The sequence below is a fragment of the Apium graveolens genome, chromosome 8 (genome assembly GCF_009905375.1).
Source record: "Apium graveolens cultivar Ventura chromosome 8, ASM990537v1, whole genome shotgun sequence".
NCBI classification, from domain to species: Eukaryota; Viridiplantae; Streptophyta; class Magnoliopsida; order Apiales; family Apiaceae; genus Apium; species Apium graveolens.
The window spans coordinates 118,951,068-118,970,477 of NC_133654.1; the positions used below are offsets into that span (position 1 = coordinate 118,951,068).

The 19,410-nt window shown below is 33.1% G+C and overlaps 1 protein-coding gene across 1 annotated transcript; it reads right to left on the reverse strand.

Annotated features, from left to right (window-relative positions):
- Positions 1-1,108: 1,108 nt before the first annotated feature.
- LOC141677530 (mitochondrial Rho GTPase 1-like) lies at positions 1,109-17,842 on the reverse strand. Its single transcript, XM_074483509.1, has 15 exons — positions 17,698-17,842; positions 17,323-17,533; positions 11,697-11,829; positions 11,377-11,523; positions 10,858-11,034; positions 10,509-10,760; positions 10,259-10,327; positions 9,079-9,134; positions 7,982-8,063; positions 7,072-7,283; positions 6,851-6,920; positions 5,025-5,134; positions 3,124-3,274; positions 1,833-2,019; positions 1,109-1,420 (listed from the first exon to the last, which is right to left on the reverse strand). The coding sequence occupies exons 2-15, from the start codon at positions 17,526-17,528 to the stop codon at positions 1,347-1,349; spliced, it is 1,926 nt and encodes a 641-aa protein (XP_074339610.1). The 5' UTR covers positions 17,529-17,533; positions 17,698-17,842; the 3' UTR covers positions 1,109-1,346.
- Between the last annotated feature and the right edge of the window lie 1,568 nt (positions 17,843-19,410).

Genomic DNA, 19,410 nt, shown 5'->3' on the forward strand with positions numbered 1-19,410 from the left:
GTTGGGAGATGAAAAAAAAGTGAAGTCGGATTTTAAAAAAACTTACCGTCTGACGAGAAAAATCAAATTACGAACAGAGGGGAAAACTGAGATTCTGTTGAAGGATATTGTTTAATCCTGTGCGTTGTGATTAGATTGATATAAGGGTGTAGATTAATTTCTAATTTTCATTTTAAGTTTTATTTCTACTAGCTTTACAATCCGTGTGATACACGGGTCTTCATTATATTTTTATATTATTTAAATTTATAAAAAATTTCTTTTATATTTATAATAAATTTCTTTTTGGATCATTACGTTATGAGGATATTTATAAATAATAATATAAATGTTTGTTATTTGCAGGATTTAAACCTGAATTTTGGGTAGTATATAAATAATAATATAAATATTTGATGTTGGTGAGGTTCGAACCTGAGAATTTTAGTAGTATATAAATAATAATATAAATATTTGTTGTTGGCGAGGTTCAAACCTGAGAGCTTGAGTAGTGTATACTCTTTTAATATTTGAATCTAACGGTCCTGATCACTTAATATAAAAGATCTGACGTTCATAAATGAGGATAACCCAACTAACCAAAAAAGGCATAACAACCAAAAAAAGGCATAACAAATTATACCCCGTTCCTTATTATAATATAATATAGATTTAAACAAATGCCTCTATATACATATGTATGCCGGAGGAAATTTTGAGCCTGAATTTGAAATTCTGCACCAAAAATGACAGAAATGAGGTGGAAGCTATTTGACAAACATTCAACAAACATATGATAAAACCTCGCTCCGAAATATTTTCATTTTAAAATGAATAACCCAGTACAAGTACAGAACACTTGTGCACTAAACTAAACTAGTACTACTTATTTGAATATGAGAAAACTTAAAAATTTTCACAATATAATATAATTTGAAATAGAGTATTGTGGTTTTTTAAAATTAAAATTTTCTTATAAAATAGAAACTGAAAGTAACAATCGTTAGAGTTCATTTATTCACAACCTCAGGATGATCGATAAAGAAGAGAAATTGCTCAAGCACTTAAATGAGTTGGGTGATGATGAACCCTAAAAAAATTTACTGCCTACAACGAAAATTTAAAGGCATTAGAAAAACTAGGATAGCCCTTTAACTTATCACAATATAATTATTTTTTATAAAATTGCTACAGGAATCAGACTCAGACAGAGTTAAAATTACATATGTGCACTGCATTAAACCGAGACAATATCTCTGTGTTATACTCGAGCAGCCGCACAATAAACCTGTAGATGAAGGCAGTACCACATCAAATTTTCTTTCTTTTTTTGCAGAGATGTATACACTAACTATACTACGTCCTCTTTAACCTGAGGAACTTCTCTTTGCAGCATATACCCGGTAAGCAGCCAGCCCAGCAAGGGTCACTGCAGCTCCGACTGAAATCGAAAATATATTTCTTCAATTCCGTAATATATATATATATATATATATATATATATATATGAAAATCTATTATGCAGATTAAGTAATCACTACAAGATACAGGACTAACTAAAGCATCTATGAAACAAAACTAATACAGCAGAAAGGACCGCAATGAAAATGTGCTAAATCTCTGACTCACTCGCAAAATGCTCATCCCCCTCCCTCAAAGTTTTTCAACTTTTCCCCTTGTTAGGAATAGGGGCTAAAATTTATTATTTCCGCTTAAGATGGGTCAATATGACTCTAAACAAAAAATGATCGCTGGCTTAGCTATGCTGCTATGTACACAAGGCCATGTAATAATCCAGAACAAGTAAACATAAACTTCTGGGGAAAATACAGAATAACAGTAGTAACATATACCTGATACAAACATGACTGAGCGATTAATAAGCCGATGGTACTGCTTGCGGCTCTTTCCAGCCTCAGTTTCAGGAATGCTTAGATGAGGATGCTCTGCAGCAACAATGATTCTCCTGAATACATTATTAAAATCACCCAACTTTGTGCTGATTGGTATCGGTGCATCTATCCCCATATTCTGACTGACCTGCAGAAACCAAGAGAAGAAAGTCTAGATGTCAATTCTGACCACAAATTAAACTTCACATTTTAAACTCACATTATTATAGTTGAATGGAAAGATGTTTAACAGGTCATATAATATCACTGATGCAGGTGCATCCTACAACTTAGATTAGACAAATAACTTAAAATTATAACTCAGTCAGACCATCTCCAACACATAACACTAAAATAGTGTAACTTTTACACTATTTTAGTGTCAAAATTACACTTTTACAAAACCAACTCCAACCCATTTAAACTATATATTGAGCTAAATGTCTAAAAAAAGACATGATATTCTCACTTTTCGAGAAGCAAGTATTTAGGAAATAAATTTGATTTTGTTAACAAATACAAGGGCATGGTAGAAATTATGAAAGAAGCCAAATTGGTGTAAAAAATTACATCAAATTTGGTGTCATACTATTCATTTGGTGTTATTTTCACACTATTATAGTGTTGAATTGGGATTGGTTTTATGCTAAAACTTTGCACTATCATAGGGTTACAGACTTATCGTATTGGGTTGGAGTTGCTCTCAGTGGGCAGATCTAATGGCTCATTGACTAACAGAATTAAATACCCATTTTGCTCCTGAAGGTTAAATTTAAATTGTTCTTTCAAAATCAACAAAATTGTCATTTCATCTCATATTATTCAGCGTCGCAGAACACTTTCTTGCCCATCATACTAGTCTGGTACTCGATCACAAGCCCTAAAAACTACTCTCTATTGACTGAAACAGTACTGATAGCTTGTACTCCTTATTCCTTTTTTTTTTTTTTAAAAAGAACAAGTTACTACTACTAGTGGAATACATGTTGGCTTAGAAAGTACGCTATGTTATACCCACGTAAACTACTGTTGTAATACCACATCAACACATCAGACCACATTCAAAGTCTCAAATGGTATATGGGTTTTTGTGTGCAAGAAGATGAAACTACAATAGTTAAGGAATTATAGATTGGATTCAGGGATAGATGATGGAAAACCCTAGGTTGTGGAAAGAATGATAGATGTGAGCCAATAATCAATTTACTGCATCTGGTACCCAAACAAATCGAACAGTGGTCAAGAATAATACCCTAGTTGAATCTTGTAATGCTGCCATATGAGGATTCAGATCATCTTTAGCGGCAACGATTAGGCAAGGCACCTCATAACCGGTAGCTTCTCCATGACTGGCTACTTTTAAAAGCAATTCAGTTGTCTTCTTCCATGACTCCTCATAAGAACTAAACGAGAAGTAAAAAAAAATAAGTTTGCATAATAATCACTATAATTCTACATAGGTAATATAAGAAGCAACTCAGTACATCCATCACATGTAAAGTCTGAGGCAACTTAAGATTGTTACAGGAAGTTATATTGGTGTATAGGAGTTTTCATGAAAAAGTTTTCCAGGCATCGAGTTATCATAAAAACTTTATTAATCATTGCAGGTGAGAAACTTAAAGTTGTAGATCACTTTATTCAATAGAGGAGTTAGCAGCAGGCCCTTTACCGATGCTGTTATAAGGTGTATCTTGGGAGTTCGCATTTTAAAATTACAAGTACATAGTTCATTTAGTTTGATTATAACACCATGAACGTCCTTTATGCAGGGGCCTCAACAATTACAGAGAGTCAAATGGTAGATTGTCTGCTGTTCAGGTTATCCCAGGCTATTTGACTATAATGATTCTTCAGAAAATGTGGGTAAAGGTAGAGAGAGGTTCCATGCAATTTAACAGTAGCACACACCATTTAAACATATCATAAGGTTCATAGTAAATGAAAACCAAATTTTAAATCACTATTTTTTGCACAAAGAACTTATTCGAGTGGGAAATAAGATCGAGGCAACTAAGAACTTTTGCAAATTAATCACAGGTAGTTAGCAAACTACATATAATTTTCCTCGATCTCACGCACGACAATAAGAAAACCAAACCAAAACTTCATCTGATATTGGCTCATTCATATTTAAATTACTGTTATTGTTATACCACCAAAATTACTGTTACACAACCAATTAATATAGGATAAAATTATCAATCTCATGCTGCTTCCAAATTTCATATGAATAGTATATTTTTGAACTTTAGCGTAAAATCGGGTGATTGATATTAATTTAGAAAGTATTGTATCATTTTATGCCTAACTTACCAGCTCCTAAAATACCAGTTCATGGATTTAGTTCATGTGTGAATATGTTCTGTTAAACTTTGGGGTTACCCTTGTTGGATTTTTGGACACATCTTTGTTGAATTTGTATCTTTCGCCAACAGCAGTAAGTTGACTGATTCCTGTTGAATTTCTGACCCTTGTAGATTGCTAATGATATAAAAAAATTCCAACGCAGAGCCGCTAAGTGCCTGTGCTTAAATTTCTTAAGCGGCCTCTAAAGCTAATCCCACTAGTCTAAGTGCAAAACAAAATACGAAAGAGAACCATCTCCCACTAAGCATGCAGATATTGAACCTAAAGATTCTAAGACTGTGACACATCTAAATTACATCTCGCTAGGTACTTCTAAATTATATAATACTTCTATTCCAAAATATATTTCCATTTTCGCAAGTACAATATCAAGAATATATATTTCTCTATATTAATTACCCACACAAACTTATATTCATTATCCTATACAATGACCTTTACAACCGAAATGGCAAATAAGTAAAACTAAGTATCCGGTTTGGAGAATGTCGACAATCCATTCTTTCATATCAGATCAAAATTTGATACCAGCCGATCAGATCCATTGTTATTCTCAAATATCAGTGATGTCATTTAATTCAAAATAAGTTAATTTATCTATGTCTTTACTCAGCTTGGAATTACTAACATTCAATGCACTAAATGGGAAGTTGTGGCTACATATAGATAAATCAGACCAAAGATTATAACTCAGTCTTTAGTAAAGACCTCTAGGCAGTGTCCTAGTAAAAGTTCAGATAATTACAATCTTATTTAAAAAGACGTGACCAAAGCGTTCGGTACCTATCGTAAACAAAGACAGCTACATCACAAGCTGCCAAGGCATCTTTGTTAGAAAGTAATCCCCCAACTACCTCATCAGGAATTTCTCGCAGAATTAGAGTTTTCTTTCCCTGTTAAAAAAAACAATATCATTTATATTCATTTGTAGAAACTCTAGCATACAATTACAAAATTAAAAAAAACACAGTATTAGCATTAGATGTAAGGTAGCTTGTAGAATATAGGGGTTTCTTGTAAATCCTAAATGGAGCTCAATGATAGTAGGTTGACTGATTCCACTATATTTCTATTTGTTGGGACTACTATGAACTAAATAATCTAGATGAGTCCGACGAAATTAGGTGATGATATTACATAGTGATATGTTTGCAGAAAGATAGAACATTTGTAAGGCATTTTCATCACACCATGTAGTAAATTGGGCGAACTCTATCACACCTTCCTGCAAAGTTCATGGTACATAGGGAAAAACTTAATTTTTAACATTGAAAGCACTGATCAATCATTTACGATATCTAGATTTTAGCGGAAGGCGCTTGAATATTTAAGTCAAAAGAACTGAAGCATGGCCCAAAAAATTGATAAAGAAAAGTATGGTTGGAAGGTAACTACTACTTCAATATCCCGGATTGCATCACAGCTGGAAGTAATACCCCCTTCTCCCCTTTTTCCATTTATTATAATCCTATATTTTAGGCCATAGTCATCCAAAACGCGAGTAAGCGAAAAGTGATGTGAAGCAGGCGTTAATAACATCGCGTAGGTGGTTAAATCTGACTTCCCTCAAGTGTGTGGTGAAATGTGACTTCCCTCAAGTGAGAGAGCATCAAGAGCATAAGGGCAATTCTAGGTAAGACGCACAGTACACTAGATTGAATATTTTCAGATTTTTGAAAGAAAAAAAATCAAAAAAAAATATTGGGGAAATCATAAAAATAACAAATAAGATATGGCAGTCTTAGTACCCAAAATAAATTGGAGCAGCCCAAACAAAACTTTATCGCCATAAAAAGAAAAATAAACAGAAAGGATTAAGACGAAATTAAAAGGAAATGGTGTGATAATGGAATATTAGTCTACTTCACAATCACACTCAAATGTCAAAAACGAAGGGAAGCAAGCCAGCGCTTCGTACATGTGGAGGCAATCCATGAGCAAGAAGCGGAAAGATTTGAAGGTTCTGAGGATCATAATACAAAGTCGTAATAATTGAACATGCTTCAGTCACCAGTTGATCTCTTTTGTTATTCCGACCCAAGTTCTATCTCAACTCTGGTTCACTATTTAACTTTAATGTTACTTTATAATTTATTGTTACTATTTTCGTTAATTTTAGCATCTAAATGTGTGAATACATAGCGCATTGAGCTGATGGCCTGCGATACCTTTGCAGTTTGTGCTTGTTTAGGGCTTTTCAACAAGAACACAGTACTATATCTTCATCCTAATCAGCATCAAATTATTTTGTTATCATGTTTATGTATATCTATATATACATATATATATATGTGTGTGTGTGTAGATAAAAAATCACGAATATCATTCTTCGCACTCCAATCTAGTACTTTAGCACACCATAAGAAGTATTTAGCAACAACTACACGACTTATTCTTCAATAGCCATCGCACTGATGTTTCCATTCCTGTCTGGACAAATTAAGTGTAGGTACCCCAATAAAATATTTTAATACTTGAAAATACAAGAACTTGAACAGGTAATGTCAAGCAATCAGCACTAACAGGCACAACTACAACTCATTTTCAAAGGAAGCAATAAAAACTGTCTATCTTTTAACATAAAAACGTAGCATAACAATAGAAAATACCTCTAGTTGATCGAGTGTATTAGCTGCATAACTTTCCTCTTTTGTTGGAAAATAATTATCCGAGAATGGCCTGCAATTAAAATTTGGCAACAGGTGTCGTAAAGTTAAGTGACAATAGCGCTGAAATTATCATCTCGAGTATCACATGGGATCTACTTGCCATTTAAAGATTTCACATTGCAATATATAGATACAGACAGTATAAGGATTACAAAAGTTACCGTCCAATAAAAGAATTTAATAGTGCAGACTTTCCGGCCTCTTTTGGACCAAACACAAAGCACTGAAAGACATTTCGATCTGTTTGTTTCTTTTTACGGTCTATGCGTCTTCTTCGAGTGATATGAATGGCAGAAGAAGGATCACCAGAATAGCCAATATATATCAGGTTCTCAATACTATACATTGGGTCTCGTGCTGTCATAAGGGCCCACTACACACCAAAATATATTTGTGAATTTTGAGAACGTGCAATAGTAATAACCCAAAGCATTAATACATATTTCAGACGAAAGCATGATTGACCAACATGGTTTCACTTTCCTTAAAAGGCATGTGTAGATACACGCATATAATTTCCCCTGCATTTTATTGTATACATCTGATAGGCCATGCTGGCATGCCAGTGGAATGAAACTCAACAGAAACAGTCCTCTATTTATATGCAGGAATAGTCGAGATTCAAGCATATTCCCACTGTCTTGTGCTACTGTCCAATACTCTAAATTATATACTTTAGAGTTTTTGAGAAAAAACTCATGTTTTCAACATACCCTCGTTAAAATATAGATTTGTATTTTATGCATTTTTGTATAACTCATATTGTTTGCTGAGAATTTATGTGTTTCCTTGAAGTACAAGAAAAAGTTATTTTCTGTTACAATACCTAAAGCGATAAAAAAATAACTTAGAATTATAAAATAAACGAAAAAAATGCCAAAATAACATTTGCAGTTAAATGTGGGAAGGGTAATAATAGTTTTTCTGCAGTCCATTTAAAATTTTGACAATCCTATTCAAATGCATTTCATCAAAATATGAGCAAATAGAAATTGACTAGCCGAGACTTGGATCGAGAATTTAAGCCTCAGGATACAGGAATTTAACCCAATAACATTTTTTTCCACCTACCTCAGATAAAAACCCATCAAGTGAAAGCCCTCCTAGGGCAGTTCTCTCTGCGGCATCTTCGTAGGGAGCTTCACTCCAGGGACTGTAAATTCAAGATGTCATCGAGGACACTATGTCAGTAAGCACTGTTAATGTACATGATAGATGCAACAAAATACAAGACATATATAATCAGAAGCCTTTTCTGCCACATCATTATAGACTGTCAGTCCAAGGTTTTGTATAAAAGAATTTCAATAATGTTCATATTTTGAGAAATGTTATTGCCTTGTTAAGGATTGTAAATAACTACATAAACTACACGTGTAACTAATAATACCTCTTTAAAAGTTACAATTTACATTCTGAACTTGATGAATATCTTCACAGTTTCAGTTTAGTAGCTACAAATCAAAATTGTGATTGCTAATAGATCATAACTCAAGTAACAAGACATCAACCATCCATCAGATATTTAATGGCTTTGGCTACGGGACCTAACTCTGGACGTCATGCAACTTCAATATATATTACTAGTATTTACTATCAGCAGACAGAAAGCATATGCTTTTCCTTTTGATCAAAATGGCCTCAAGTATCTTACAACTCAACAAGTAGAGAAATCAATATCTTAAAGATCAGTTTCTCTCTCGCTCATGAAAATGTTTAGCAGCACTGAGGCAGCTATTGACAGTGGCATATTCAGAATATGCAACTTTCAAATCGAGGAAACTTACACAAGGAAGTGGCATCCACCAACTTTGAGATATGGCTAGCATTTATAGTCAACAGACCCAGCACAATTTCATCTGAGATGTTCTACTCCCATAATTTGATATCAAAAGCTACTAGTTCATATTAAATGGCCCAACAAAATTTCTTCCATTATCACAACACCTAGTTCTTTGTTCTAGTATACCCACAAACACAATGTAAATTTCCTAAACCACAAAACTCTCTCACTATAAGCTCTCGAGGGGCAGCATCTTTAAAAAACTAGAGAGATGGAACTTCAACTTCTCTTCCAGACACACAAATTTTGCAAACACGAAAGCAATCTATTCAAAATTGTGTTCATAAGGATAAGAAACTACTACCACGTAGGTCAGACATATTACCTTTCAGGAGCAGTAGAAAAAAGATCTTCAACTTCACCTGTTCGAAGGGACCCATCCTGGGAAAAATTCAGAGAACCCTTGATTAACTAATGAAAACTTTAGTTTGCCTAAAGGACACAATTTGCAAGTGATAAAACCCGTCACGTCTGCCTTTTCTTCTTTGCATGTCACAAAAACTAAACAGGACTGTTTGATTGATAATTTTTTACTTAAACAGACTTGCAGATTAAATTTCAACAAGTAATATGGAGAGAGGATTTATCACTTATTCTAGTTTGCAGTTTGACTTGATAAATCAGTACTACCTCCTGCTTGTGAGTACATTTTGTCATTTTTTTGTAATAACTTTGAAGTTACACACAATTAATTGCACTATCTAAACAGACATTAACTTGTATCAAGTAAAAATTCTTTTACTTTAATTAACTAAGTAATTTAAAGCAACATCTTTTAAGGTAACTAATAACCCCACGAGGCCACGAGGCAAGATCATCTGAAAAATTCTAGGTTCTTTCACAAGAAACTGTGGTTGCTGGTCTGAGAAAACTAAACGCAGCTTATGCAATCCATATTCACACATATTATAGTAACTGACTCTATCATACTTTGAGAAATCAAATCAAGATACGTCGAGGCAAGATCATCTGAAAAAATCTAGGTTCTTTCACAAGAAACTGTGGTTGCTGGTCTGAGAAAACTAAACGCAGCTTATGCAATCCATATTCACACATATTATAGTAACTGACTCTATCATACTTAAAGAAATCAAATCAAGATACGTAGAGTATTACCAGCAAGCTTGTTGCGAGGAAACTATGTTACTCAAATTTGGGGAAAAAGTAATGCTGGGAAGTTTTAAAAACTGGAAGCCTGTCCTCTGTCCAATTCTTCCACTCAAATTCACACTCAAATTTAACACGATTAAACCAAGATCCAGAGAAATGTATCAAGACAATAGCATCCATAAGAATCATGAATGCTTTCACTTTTTGGATAAAATTTAACACTCAACATTAGAAAAAAATGAGTTCATAATGGATTTATGGTCAGTACTAATATATAGGTCTAAATTATCTATAATTATCTTAAGATCCAGCAGGTTAATGAGGTTCACGCTTCACAGAGATAAGCAGTGCATAAATTGGAAGTGCTGACAATTAGCAGAGAAACAAGAACTTACACCATCGATGTCGAATGTTGAAAAGGTCTCTTTCAGAAAGTCAACAGCTTCATTTGTAAGTTCCACGGTCTATGGAAAGACAAAAAGGAATTAGTATTTGAACAAATCATTACCTGTATAGGAGAGGGAGAGAGAGAGAGAGACAGAGAGAGAGAGAGAGAGTAAATGCACATATAAACAAATTCAGAGGGGATATATATCAGTTAATCGTCGCATTCAAACATGTGCAAAGCATAAACTTAAATTTTACCTGATCAGGAGTCCTTTTTATGGGAGGTGGAAGTTGATCCACGTCAAGTCTGATATCATTATTGTAACCAAATTTCCTCAGGACAGTCCATGTTGTCTCCAATCGACCCTTCTCTATGAATAGTGCATGGAGAAATAGAAATCCTGTTAAAGTAAGACCACGATCATTGACGCCTTCTGGCAATTTTTCTTGCACAACCCTCTTGACACCGACTATTTCAGATGGTTGCAAAGGGGCATTAAAACACTTAACCTATTACCATTATCAGCAAAAAAAATTAATTATCTGGTTTGAACTGTACCACATTTTATAAAGGCTACAATAACGCACATTTTTGAAGAAAATAGACCTGAAAATCATTCAACTCTGCGTTACTAAGGGCGCCATCTCTGTCCTGGTCACATATTATGAAAATCCTTTTTAGAGCCCTAATGCATCTTGGTTTGAGTGTTTGTGCTTCCTGATCAAACAATGGAGCTGTGGGATGAAGAACTGCTTTTTGAGAGTAGTAGAAAACCTCAGGGATCTGCAAAAAGAAATTGCATTTCATTACAATTCATGTTAACAGTTATGACACCATGACATTGTTTTACAAAATAAACAATAGATAAATAATGAGGCAAAGACATCATAACAATTAACTTGACACTAAAATGTGAACCGCGGTAGAAGTAATTGTTCTGGTATAGGCTGGGGTGCAATCTAGGTCTCCGTTGACCACACAAATATTTACATTAGAGACAATCACAATACACCGTCAATTTTATAGTATTTCAGATATGTCATAATGGTGCAACATCTAATGGAAGTACAAGGAAAGACCAATATAAGTTCAATCTCCATTAAGCAAAGTAGTTCGTGTATGTACCTGAATATGGTTCAGTGCTGAACACTCAATGCAAGTCTCAATCTCCCGAAATTGATGCATAATAGGTGACATCACCTGCTCTAGACTGACTGAATGTTCATCACGCAAATCCAGCTTACAACCCACCACTATTACCGGCACCTTTACCTGCTCACAAATGTATACATATCCACCATTACATTCACATATTATCCACTGACAAATATCGCAATGCTCTCTATTCTGTTTCTAGTGATTTTATGTTTCTAAGCTACACCTAAAAAATGTTCTTATCTATGGAGCATACCTACTTTACTATTATATACTAGCTTTGTACAAACCTCTAACCGTTGCAACTCGGGAAGCCAAAAAGTACTCAGGCGATCAAGAGTTGAAGGCTTATCACAAGCATAGGTTAGAACCACTGCATCAGCCCGCTTCAATTCCTCTGCGAGTTTACCTCTAGTCTCTGCACTGTGATACAGTAATTGCAGCGTTTAAAGATATGCATAAAATTGTGTTTACATAATGAACAGTGTGTGTGCATGTGTCTGTATATATATATTTATACATATATATACATAGGGGTGTGCTAAACTTAGAACCAATCCTTAAAATAGAACCTTAGAACTATTAAAATATAAGGCGAATTCTGCTGCAGAACCCTAAATTTTAAATATACTTTCAAGATCTAAATCTAAATACGTGTTTTTTGCATCGTTGTGTGTGTTTAAAAATAATTTCAAAATATAATATATGAACACAACATTTTGAATGCAGTTGCAGAACCCAAAATTTTGAATAGACTCTTAGAATACATTTGTTAAAATATCTTATAATTTGAATTCAAAATACAAAGTTCAGCTGAAGAATACAAAACTACAAAATAAGGCAAGTTCTGCTGGAGAATCTTAACTTACCTAAGAGGTATAAGTTCTAAGAGTTCTTAGGCTAAGGGTTCTCAGAGGAACATGACCCATATATATATATATAACTAAACGCATCCAGAAGTACAGACACAAGTTGTTCCATTTTTACACATTTACATTTAGTGATATATAGTTCCTTCAATAGATACGTAGTATAAGCACATACTATTAACCAAAGGAGCAAGATCCATAGCATAAGAACATAACAGTAGTATGCAGGCGTGTGATTGATAGTTTTTGTATCGCCTTCTAACAAAGATGAATGTGCAACCTTAGAGAAAAGGATCTACAGAACGGCATTCATGCATTTAGCTAATATCAACAATGAATATAATATAAAAAGAGAACTTATAGAAATTCCAAGAAATTTTTCGTTCATTCCTTATTTTTAATATAAAATATTAAATCTTAATGACTTAAAATATAGGTAAATATTTTGAACTCCAACAATGTTAATTATACCCATTACTTATTTTATATTATATTATTAAAAGTACTTTTTCATTATTAAAGATACACTATGCAATAGAGAGAGAAAGATAGTGCTTTAACATTTATTATAAAATAAAAGTTAGGACATGGTGAGAAAAGGGGGAGGTTACCTATTTATAACTTAGCAAAAAAAAGGTTACATGTTTATAAGTAATGAAGGATCTTAGTGATACAAAGAACCACTATGATATTATTGGAGCAAAATTTCTAACCTCATTCCTTAGGTTAAAATTTAGAAAGACAAATAGCTAATTTGTTGGAATTGCTCTTAATAATTAGACATGTTTCCAAAATTGACAAATGTATTAATTGCTACATCATCGAACAAAACAAACAAGATGACTTGGACCAAAATTTACCACAATAAAATTTCCATTGTGTTAGGGTTTCGCGGAGACATCAAGAGACCACAAAGTCAACCACAGCTAGTTTGGGACTTGGGCTGAATTTAGTTTTATTAGCTTTCCTTTTAGGTGTCCTTATGTGTTTGCTTAATTATGATCTATGTTACCAAGAATCTTCAATTTTTCCCTCTTACCGTGTCGATCGGACATCACATGACATGGGTGTGGGTATGGGATCTGAGTCGGGTCCTTCAATTAAAAACTGGACACTTCTATTTCCAACAACATAGTTCAAAATAATTTTCAAAGCCTCACAGCAACTTGTTTTTAGCAAGGGATGTTATAAATTACTATTTCCATGCTATTCTTTTGATTTATGCTCTAATTTTGAAATAAACAATTAGTATATGTCTTATATTAGTAAAAGACCCTAGTCTACAAATTTAAAACATATAAAGTGCGGATATATCACATTTGTAAAGGTTATATTCCGAATCATCGTATCCATGTCCAATTTCGGCTCCATATCCATGAATCCTAATTTTTAAGAAAATATGGCCAAATAAGAACTACTGCATTGCATATAGCATATATTGTAAAGTCACACGTGCATATTAAATTACTTCTTATGTTATTACACTATGGGCTCGTTTGGGGTTTCTTAAAAAATGTAACTTATGACTTAAAGTTGAAAAATGTCATATAAGTGATATGAACAACGTAACTTATAAGTTATTTACGCGTTTGGATAATTTTATGTATAAGTTACTTATAAGTTAAACTGTTTGGTAAATCATAACTTATAAGGTGGGCTCTGGAGAATCTATAAAGGTTTGGACGGATCCTTGGCTTCCTGACGATGAAGGCCCATTATTATTGGCTCCTGCTCATTCTGAGTTGCAAAATATCACGGTTAGTAGCCTTTTATGTCCGGAGAACAGGTGGGATATGGATGTGTTACAAGACATTTTTGCTGAGAGGGATATACAACGAATATTGAGAATTCCTCGTAGTTCAGGATCAAACGATGACAGCTGGATGTGGATTGATGATGAAAAAGGTTTGTACACAGTCAAAACAGGATATCGTCGATTAATGAGGGAGTTCCAAGTGTCGGTCCCTAACCAGGAGAACTTTAATTGGCAACGATTGTGGCTTCTGTTGATACCTCCTAAGGTTAAAAATTTTATTTGGCGTTTATGGCATAATTGCGTGCCAACTCTGGTGAACTTACAAAGGCGAAAGGTAATGGTTAATCCTTTGTGCCCGATGTGTCGGATGGCGGAGGAAACTATACAACATGTGGTGTGGTATTGTCCTGTAGCTACCAGATGCTGGGAAGAGCTTAGTATACATTTTCATGCTGATGGAAGTGGTAACATTCTGCAGTTACTCGCGTCAATTTTTGACACCAGGAGTATCAAGGAGATTGAGAAATTCTGTATGGTGGCTTGGAACTTGTGGTCTCACCGAAATGGAGTTGTTTGGAAAGGTTTGTTTCAGTCCCAGGAAGGATTATCCAAGTGGCCTGTGATTTGTTGGAATAGTGGCAGAAAGCTCAAGAGGTTAAGTCTAAGGTTTCATGTACTAAACCGGCTGGTATTTCAAGATAGAGAAGGCCTCATGCAGGATGGTTGTCTTGTAATGTTGACGCTGCCGTTTTTAAGGACAACAGTCTGAGCTCTTTTGGTTGTTTACTTCGAGATGAACATGGGTCGTTCATAGCTGCTATTGGTGGTGTTTGGATGGGTGCTTTTGAGCCGAAAGTTGCAGAGGCCATGGCCTTTCGAGAAGCTTTATCCTGGGTAAAGGAGAGGAGAGCTACTAACATTGTGTTTCAGCTCGATTCACAATTAGTAGTTAACGCCATGAAGCTTAAAAGTAAGGTTAACTCGTACTTTGGTGATATCATTGAGGAGTGCTCTTCTATTATTAAGGACTTAAGGTCCTATAGTATTCGTTTTGTTAGACGATCAGCGAACATAGCGGCTCACACTATTGCTAGAGAGGCTAGTTCTGTGTCTGATTGTGTTGAGTGGACTTCGGTTCCTCATTTTCTATCTGGTGTACTTTCGCATGATTTGAATTAATGCAATTTCTCCTTTTGATTTCAAAAAAAAAGTTATACTTATTTGAAAGAAATCAAAATTTTAATATAATAATTAAATATATGAAGAAAATTCGAAAATACAAAATATAATATATATATATATATATATTGAAATACAAAATATAATATATATATATATATATATTGAAATACAAATTACTAAAAAGGTAAATTTAAGAAAATACAACATTTACGCAAACATTTAAGCAGTGTTTTAAAATTTCTCAATTTAACCGATTAATCATCTACAAGATGCCCAACAAATTTGATTTTCAAAATCCAATTAATCTTTATAAGTTTTTTATCTGAGTATATATAGTAATTTGTTAAAATTAAAATATTAAATATTTAAATATGAGTAATTATAAAGTTTATCATATATAAATATATATGTTAATAATTAACTAATATAATACATTAAATAATATTTTATAAAACTGTATTTACGTAATAATAATATTAAGTAGAGTAAAGTTCTATGAAGTGCACCTTTTTATTAGATTCCTCGGAGTCCATCTATGTTTTGCAAATAAAACATCTTCTAAAACGTGTTATCTTACTACACATGTTTCACGGATATCATTCCTTCAATAAAATCATGCAAATCTCATATATATTTACAAGTACAATACGTATGTTCTACGACATGAACATTTATTTCTGTAAACTAAGCATATTTTGTAGAATAATATATTTTGCAATGTTTTACTTGTAAAATGTATGCAATTTGCAAGATTTTTAGTAAAATAATAATGTTTGTGGAATATCATTCGAAAAATAATATGTTCTGCAATAATTTAAGCAATATTTATTTGCAGAACATATATGGACTTCAAGAAAATAGCGGACTCCATAGAATTGAAATCATATTAAGTAAAGTTAAATTAAAGGTGGAGTGTTTTTAATGAAGCCTTTGAAGAATAGAGTGACAACTCAAACAGCCCGAGAAACGTTGAATGGAAACGGTAATGTATCGTTCAACCAACTTTCTATTTTTCATCATTTACGGGACGGAAGAAATGAGACCCATCTTACTGTTGCCAAACAGTCTTTACAAATTGAAAATGGCATTTGGGCCCGTTTATGCTCAACAGGGACGTCGCCAAACATGCACTATAGTTGGTAAAAAAATAACATGCACTATAGTTGGTGAAAAAATGGAATGGTGTTTGAATGAGTACACTGCACTCTAGAACAAAATTTACTGTAATTAAATATATATATGGAAATGATTGTACTATTTACATGCTAACGCCATCAACTACTAAATGGAGCCCTTTTGGCTAAGGTTATTAAAAAAATCATACTATAACTAAAGTTTACATGCTAACGCCATCAACTACTAAATGGAGCCCTTTTGGCTAAGGTTATTAAAAAAATCACACTATAACTAAAGTTTACATGCCAACGCCATCAACTACTAAATGGAGCCCTTTTGTGGCTAAGGTTATTAAAAAAATCACAGTGTAGTTATACATAAATAATATATATAGCATGGAAACCTATAACTAGAGTTTAGTTTCTTATCTAAATTGGTATATTTTTCCACAAAAAACATACCATCAATTATATGAAGACAGTCATAAATTATTTATATACATAGAATTATAGAAATTTGGGAGCGGAGTCAAAGTTTAAGAGCTACGTTATTTTACCCTTTAACTGCAAAAAATACATATATTACTATACAAGCAATATTCTTTACTAGATTTATATAACTTCCGTACTTTACGTGGCGGCCACCCCTACCTATGCCACAGACCCCATCTAATCTAACTCCAACTAAGACGGACACATTGTTCTAAAAAAGGTTGTATATTTTTTTGTAAAAACGAATGGCTACACGACAAAGGCTAACTAATGCACTCTTAGCATATGCCAAAGCCATGTTTATTGGATCAACCACCACAGAATCAAAAAAAAATAAGTTGTTCCTCCTCAGCACATTATTTTATTCTTTCATTCAATTAATTTAAAATCAACACTTGTTGTATTATGAACCAAACTATCCGAACCGTACTTTCATACAGATACTTTATTAAAAAGACAAAAGTGGAAGGGAACAGTTAAATATAGAAAAGAAAAAGAAAACCTAGAAGCCGTATCGATAATGGTAACGGGGACTTTGTCGGGATAAATATCAGGGCGCAAATTAGTGGGAGGCAACACCGGGGGAACATTAGAAGGAAAAGTATCGGCCACAGCAGTGAGAATCAAGCTGGATTTTCCAGTGCCTTTGTCTCCAGCGACAACAATACGAACAGCTTTAAAGCCTCCATTAGCACCACCTCCGGCCATTAAAACTGCAATTAGAAACACTATTAACACTATTGATATATATAAATAGTACTATTAACACATATATATTTAATTACTATTTAATTTACTGCCATTAAAAACACTAATAACACATATATGTATATGTATATGTATATGTATATATATAGGCAAGAAGAGGAGTGCTTACAAGATAGGATAGGAGAGCTTGGGAGAGAAGATAGGAGAAACTAATTGTAGCCTGCCGGAGATGGTTGGGGTTTGGGGGCGGAATGAGTTTACAAGGCCTTTTCAGCTTTGTCCCTCCGTCAATTTACTTTCCTTTTCCTTTTTCCTTTTTCCTTGTAATAATTTTCTTCTTCAATTTAGTTGTTTAATATTTATTAATTTTGGTTGTGTTTAAAATATTATTTATTACGGTCAAACTTCGATAAATGAATCTCATCGGGATCAAACTATTGTCAATAATCGTGATCATTTATTTATCGAGGTCAAAAATGTATTGTTATTGTGTCTATTATGTAGGGACCGAAAAGGTATTTATTTGACGAGATTATTTATTTATCAAATATTTTATTTATCAAAGTTCTACTGTACAAGTTTTTGCTTAATTCTAGATTTCTTTTTTATTAATATGGTTTATATATCTTAGAAATAATAAACATGACATGACGAATCCTTTACAAGTTTTTGCTTAATTCCATATTTCATTTTTTAATAATAAGGTTTATATATTTTAGAAATAATGAATATGACATCATGACGAATCCTTTATTTCTATGTATATTCGTGGTTATTAGTTTAAATCGGTTTTATAACTTTTATATGTAAAAATGCATATATCAGAAATCCAAATATGCATGTATCAAAAAGTCTGTAAAATTAGTTAATAAGTTTAATCAAAGATTAAATCACTAAGTTGCAATAATGCCTATCTCGTAAAGTCAATCTACAATTTGATATATGCGCATCATACGATCAAATTTTTGAACTATTATGGAAAGCAGATCAACTGTATACATATTCTACTCATATAACTCGTAAAAATGTTTGAAACGCACCACAAAAATAAATTTCTAATATATTTCTAAGGTAAGAAATGTTAAGTTCGTATATATGTATCAGGTAAAAACAACAAAAAATTATTAAAAATCGTGTACAATTAATAATTGAAAGCAGCTTATCATATCTCGACAGTAATACCGAGCCGGATATGTATAAAGATAGGACTAACACATATGCATACTAAAAAACTTAATGTATACATGTCGGAGTATATTGGCACAATACAATTAATATAATACTATAATATAATATAATATATTACACTATTCATACCCCGAAAATTATTACTTTTGCATTTTAGTGGCCTAAACTTAAAAGTTACCAAATCAGTGGCTAAAATTACCTTTTCTTACTTAAAGAACTCCGTCAAATTGATGTAGACGGAGTTAACGACAATCATATTATTTTTGTCCATCCAATATTTCAACGTTGCTATTTTGCCTATATGTACTCTATCATCTCACCCAAATTAATCTGACCTAAAACACAAACCTCTCTATCAATTAAACTCGATAATCACTTTTTATTATGCAAGAAAGATGACCCATCAATATTTTTGAAAAACTAGCATGTGGAGAAGACATCGTGACTGATTACAATCCATGTCGCAAGTTTTATACTTGTGTTAATGGTGGCTGCATCTTCTTTCATGGGCTGAACCAGTTTGATACTCGAAGCATGTGTTAAAGGTTTGAAGAGGCGCATTGGACGCAAGATGGTGATTATATCATGGAGTTGGTTGCAGTTCAAAATTAGTACACAGACAAGTTAAAATTTTTGTATAATGAAGTTTAAAAATTAAAATGCCTATCTATTTTGTTGTTGTTATATGATATTC

Coding starts and splice junctions, on each gene's coding strand:
- LOC141677530 (XM_074483509.1), bottom strand. CDS start 17,528: ATGGCCGGAGGTGGTGCTAATGGAGGCTTTAAAGCTGTTCGTATTGTT. Junction 10,328..10,508: donor TAAAAAGGACTCCTGATCAG/GTAAAATTTAAG, acceptor GTCTTTCCATAG/ACCGTGGAACTTACAAATGA. Junction 6,921..7,071: donor TTAAATTCTTTTATTGGACG/GTAACTTTTGTA, acceptor TTTTAATTGCAG/GCCATTCTCGGATAATTATT.